Source organism: Athene cunicularia (genome assembly GCF_003259725.1).
Source record: "Athene cunicularia isolate RWA chromosome 14 unlocalized genomic scaffold, athCun1 chr14_part1, whole genome shotgun sequence".
Taxonomy (NCBI): Eukaryota; Metazoa; Chordata; class Aves; order Strigiformes; family Strigidae; genus Athene; species Athene cunicularia.
Genome location: NW_020799118.1, coordinates 13,429,330 through 13,435,329, shown reverse-complemented (window position 1 = coordinate 13,435,329; position 6,000 = coordinate 13,429,330). Strand labels below are relative to the sequence as shown.

Below are 6,000 nucleotides of genomic sequence, written 5' to 3'. Positions count from 1 at the left end.
TCCTTGGCCAGCCGGCCTCTGGCCTGCGCCATGGCGGCGGGGCCTCCCGCGGGACCAGCCGGGGCTAGGCCGCGCCGCGTCCTCCCGTCGCCGGGGCAACGGCAGCAGCCAATGAGGAGGCGGGTCCCCCCCATTGCGAAGGGAAACCCGAGGGGGAACAGCCCGCCCCTCGTTGCGACGAGCACCAATCAGAGCGCGGTCCCGCCCCCGAGGCGCGTCCGATAGGGGGAACGCCGGCTGCCCGCCACTCGCCTCCAAGCCGCTTGTTGCTATGGCGACGGGGACACCCCATTGGGCAGGAGCCCGGGGCCGCTGGCGGTGTCATGGCGGCGCCGGGCGGCCTCAGGGCGGGAGTCGCTGCGGCCCTCGGGGCTTGGGACGGTGGGGATTTCCCGGCACAGGCCTTGGTGCACGTTGGAGCGTTTGTAATTCGTGTGTGGTTGAGAACAAAGATTGCGTGTGGTTGAGAACAGACGCCTCCACTGCGTCCTGACTCTGTGCTGGAACTTCTCTCTTCCAACTGCCACGTGGGCGCAGTGACACTTTTTCCTGTTTGTTTTCTAAATAAATAGGATACTGAGAGGACTTCAGCCCGATTCCTGCCCAGCAAGCAGTGGAGGCGAGAGGGAGGCTCAGCATGCTCCTCCGTGCTTGCTCAGAGGGCCCCTCGGGCAAGGCCCCGGGCAGGCCTCTGGGGCCTCCGACATCCCCTGGTATTAAGCCATTCAATATAATACATATTTGCACCTCACGCCATTCTTATACCCAGATGTTCATTCTCAAGACAATTTGTGTGACTCTGGCCTTGTCGAGGATCAGGTGCTTGTGAAATCCAGCCGCTGCAGCATTCCCTGTTAGTTTTCAGTTGGAGAGATACAGACAACCTATGCTTGAACTATATTAAATCCTTTGGGGTTGCCACCACCATGCAACAAGGAAAGGAAATTAAAGGAGAGGCTGCGAGATGAGAGGCATCTCTTCAGGGCACTTGCAGGAAGGAGGGAAGGTGCTGGAGACCACGGTGACAATAGAGGGCACCCTCGCCTTTGCACGGCGACAGATCCTCTGTCTTCGATGTCATTTTGATACAGAAAATAAAAAAGAAGAAAAAAACCATGTGCACTGCAGCCCGCTCAGTGTCATCTAGGCTAATCGGCTCCTTGGGTGTTGAGGAGAGTGATGCCCAAACCGCTTTGAGGTGTGCACGGCCGATAACATGCACACGCCACGAGTGTGGAGTAACAGCTCTGTTTGCACCACACAAACTTCTGCAGAAGACACTTTATGATAGTTTGCTGTAAATCCACAGAAAGTCAATGGTCGTTTTTCCTGCAGGGCCTTGCACTCTTTAGAAAGATCGAGTGGTTGTCCCTGGTAGAACGCCTGCATTCGAAAGATGCAAGCTGCTGCCCACCAGCCCTGTGCCCTGGCTGGCAGCACATGCCAGCAAAGGCTCCCACAGAGGCTGTTGAAAAAGGAGATTCAGTCCCAGCAGAGATAAGAAATCCTTCACCTTCCCTTTTGCAAATATTATACTATAATTGGCCCTCCAATTAAACAGCAGCAGTGGATGGTATCTTTGCATTGCTGAAGTCAGTGGAATGACAGACACCCTTTGCTTTCCCTTTCCACTTCATTTCTGTTTCTCTCCTTTTTCATGCATCTTTCCTCCAACTCCAACTGTCCTATCTGTTCCTTTCCTTACATTACCCCCAGCCTGTACCTTTCTTTCTCTTTCCTCTGCTTGTGGCCTTCTCTGCATGATGATCTATGCAAATTTTGCATTTTTAAAGTACAATAAGTCTGCAGGAAAAGCCCTGCTGAGCTATTCAGAGTGAAAGTCCTTGGTAAGGAAAATAGATTTTTTGAAAATAAGGGCAGTAACAATTTGCTATTAAGTAGCATTTTTCTCTGAAGTTTTCAAAAGAGCTTTTATTAGTGGCATCTTATCGCAGCCCATTCAGTGTCACCCAGGCAGTTTTGAAGGTGGGTCACTTAGGGCCATGATGGGATGTGGCTGAGGTTGCAAACTTAGCAGCTGAGTTCTAGGACCTAAATGGGACTAGTAAATTATAATCTTCTCTGGCAGGGAAACACTGCACAAAAAATATGTGGAGTCTTCCTGATCCAGTGCAAGGGTTACTTCAGTGAGCAGTTTTAGGCTGTTAACCCAAGTGGTCAATGTATCCAAGGGCCAGATAGATTCATCAGGCTGTGTTTTTTTGCCAGTCTAAGTCTGCTTTCAAGTGCCCACAGATGAATCATGTCCTGACAGGCTGCATATCATTGCATATCATCGTTGCAAGAAATAAAAGCAAAACCTATTGGTACCTGGCAGATTCAGTAGTTCCCTTCATTATCCAGGGCAGACCCAGGGACTCTGTTTCAAAGCCATGCTGACAGTCAGGTGATTTCATAGCTAGTGTAACATATAAATTATTAACAGCTATTCAAGATGTTTCCAGAGCACAAGATGACAAAACATACTGGAAGAAAAGAACAGAGATGTTTTCCAGCACAAATCTTTTGACATGCAATAGATTAAGATTTCTCCTGGCTAGAATCCTTTTTACAGGAAACTGGTTCCCCTTCCCACAGCAAATGCTCCTGTTTATGTCAGGTGCCCTCTGAGGTTTTCGGCTTGCTGCTGCTGCTTCTTTTTGCCTTCTTTTCTTTTGTTTGATTTTTTAAGTTAGTACGAGTGGCCAGAGAAATGTTGTCACCTGGATCCAGTCTTCATGTTTGCACCTAATTCCTTCCATGCTGCTGTCTGTAGGACAGACTGCAGACTGCTCGGTGGAGTAGTGCAGGTCTTGTGCATGGAGAAGGAAAAGGTTTTCTCTCACCCCCCAGCAGCTGGGAGGTTTGTGTCTTCTTCACAGCACAGTAGTACTGGAAGCACTTTCTCCAGAGAAGATCTGGGTCCTTTAACATATCCCTTCTTGTAAAAGCAATCAAAAACTTGAAAATGTGACCCACTTCTATCTAAATATCCCTCCAAGCAGAGGCCAACACGTGAGATACTATTCTGAAAATTTGCTTTTCAAGCTGTGTTGATGCTTTGGGGGATGCCCACAGGGACCTGCTGAAGGGAGAAACCCGACTTTGTTGTTCTAAGCTTAACAAAATCTCATCCCAGAGCAGTTATATCATGGCAGCATTCTTGGAATTGATAAGCATAGTTACTAATGAAATGTTGTCCCATCAGCAGAGAAATCAGAAACAAGACCACCAGCCATATATTTTCTTGAAAAAAGGAGCTTTGTTCTCCTGTTTAAGGTAGGGAAATATTGCTAAGAATGGAGGCCACATCGTAAACCTCCTTTAGTTGACCAGGAATCAAGAGATACACTGCAAACAGGCTACAGATGGATCACCTGGCATAAAACTAATTTACTCCCCTTCCCCTCACATCTTTGTCCCAATTTCCACAAAGAAAATATCTGGATATGCTGGCTGGCAGGGAGACATGGTGCCTCTGCATCAAAAGCAGTGCAGTCACTTTTCATATCTCTGTTGTGAAGTGCCAAAAGATGTTTCTCTTAGCTAACGTGGTGGGATGGGCAGAGAGCTGAGCCACTTTCCTGGGCAGCTGGACTGGCTGCTAGGCTTTGAAGTGCTCACTGCTAACAAATAACCAGCCATGCACAGAGGCAAGCAATCAGTCACACAGTCAGGAAACACCATCTAGCATTTAACTAATTCAACATTTTGCAATGACGGGGAAAAAAACATAGCTGAAATGGAGTGGTATTACATTAAAGTTTATATGGTACATGAGAGGGGCATTGGCCTGAGCTACCCATTCTCAGGACAGACTAGCTTAAAAAATGGATCTCCTTTTTTTTTTATTCACTATGGACATTTTTTTATTCACTATGGACATGAATTGTCTCTGAAGCAGCAGGGGGTTGCTTTCACTGCGTTTTGGATCCCAGACCCCAGTCCTGCAGTTTGGAGTACTCCCATCCCATAAAAAATCACACCAACGACCTTAACTGGTGCACTACTTTACATCCAAGAAATACTGCATCTGAGGATCCTGAGTTGCTTTTCTTACCTCTATGAATCATGCCGATATTCACAAAACCTCTTCAGTATATGTAGTTTTGTCATATTTACTGCTGTTTGCATGATCCAGCTTCTAGAGTCATTTAATAACCCTCAAAGCTGTGGGTCTGCCCCTGGAATGCAGCTTCTAACCCAGACTCTGACCAAGGAGAACTTGCTGGCAAATGCTGGCCGGGTCTGAGCCATTCAAGGCACAGAAACCAGATGACAGGCTCTTAAATCTCATGGCTTTCAAGTCTTCTTTTGGCTCACCCGAGTGCAGCACCTGGGTCTCCAGGTCCACAATGACAGGGACAAGAAGTCCTGGGCTCAGCCTGGGCATCGGCAGGGAGGGCTGCATGAGCCCCAGCAAGGAGGGCTGGGGCAGAGGGTGGACAGGAGATGAACCCTGGTTTTCCCAGGCCGTACAGCACTGTAAGGAAAGGCCTATGAATACCACAGGCTGGGAGAGCTGCTTCAGAAGAGCTGTCTGCTTGAAAGGGAGGGCCAAACTCTCCTTGTGGCGACCCACTTGTTAGAATTTGGCTTGGTTTTACTGCGAGTGGAACATCGATTTTCTTTATTTAATATAGCATCATTATACTTTTTATCTGCTGGCCACATACCCCAGTGATGAGTACCTTAGCAGGGTGATAGATAGAAAACACAGTGCATTCATCTAGATGATAGATAGGGAGAAAATGTGGTGAATTAGTTCAGAAGAGAAAAAATACAGTCAATTATTTTATATAAGTCAGTGTCTGGTACTCACAATCCCTGTCTGAGAGCGACAGAACACATGAATAAAAAGATTAAAGAGTTCGGAAGTGAAATTTTTGTTTTAATATCAACATATGGGCAAAGTGTTACATTTCAGCTTAAGAAATAAACATACACTAGCCTTGGGAGCACTGATGTTCAGCAAAAGACTGAGAGCAAAGGTTATCTAAGAACATAGGCATTGTTTTTATACTGTCTCATATCACTGAGATTAGAAATGTCTCTGCTGTTTTGAATCTAATCACCCCCTCCTAGAATTTGATAGAGTCAGATAACATTAATTATTTGTAGCAGTATTAGCATTTCATTTTAAAAACCAGCTATTTCACAAACAAAACAAAGCATAAATTGAGCCATTCCAGCATGTATGAAAACACCATTTAAAGCTTTATTTCCCAGCCTTGTATCTTGGAGGCAGACCATGTTTGATTAGATCCTTCCAGCAGGTGAGATCAGTCTGAGTGACAGCTATCTGTGCCAGACTGATGCTTCATTTATTTGCATTTTCCACCAGCTCTGGGAGTTTGCACTTTCTCCTCCCTGAAATCCGTCCTGATGGGGCAGCATTAGACAAATCATTTTAATGACAGTGCGGGGACTGGAGGCTTTTCAGAAGGTCAGGGTCTCTGTGCCGACAGGTTTGATTAAAACCAGACACAGGTAAAGAGACCAGACTTAAACGGTGAGCAGCAAGTCTGGGCCAAAAGGGAGGGGAACGGCAAATAGAGATTGTCTTACCTCCATCACCCCCTGACGTGTCCGTCTTCTCATCAGTGGTGAGCCAGGACCATGTGGCAATGAGAAAAGTGAGGACATTTCTGCTTACACCACAGCAGGGATGTCAAACTGACAGTGTGCATCGTAGGGATGCTTGGAGGTTAAGAATAATTAGCTAAAATCCCTGCTTTCTCCTCTCCCACCCCAGCCAGAGCTGCCATATCCTCTACAGCAGTAGGCAGCTGATTTGCCATGGTTGGGATCTGCTGCCCTCTCATTACACCAGGCTGGTTAATAAGGAAGTTCAGTGGCAGTGTTGGTCCAAAGCCGCGCCGTGGTAGGACTTGTTTTGGCAAGGAGCTGCCTGCCATGTGCTGCCAGGCAGAAGGACTGGAAGCAGGAACTGGCGAGTGCCTTGTCGGGGTCTGGCTTGGCAACGTGGGCACCAAGCTG

General features: G+C 47.4%; 1 protein-coding gene across 1 annotated transcript in view; it reads right to left on the bottom strand.

The window, feature by feature from the left end:
• The window catches only part of TEKT4 (tektin 4), an 18,870-nt gene extending 14,477 nt beyond the window's left edge, over nt 1–4,393 (bottom strand). The window contains exons 1-2 of the mRNA XM_026859195.1: nt 4,324–4,393; nt 1–269 (exon numbers count right to left, since the gene is read on the bottom strand). Coding sequence (XP_026714996.1) covers nt 1–269; nt 4,324–4,393 — 339 coding nt within the window. The remainder of the gene's footprint in view (nt 270–4,323) is intronic.
• Nucleotides 4,394–6,000: the final 1,607 nt, after the last annotated feature.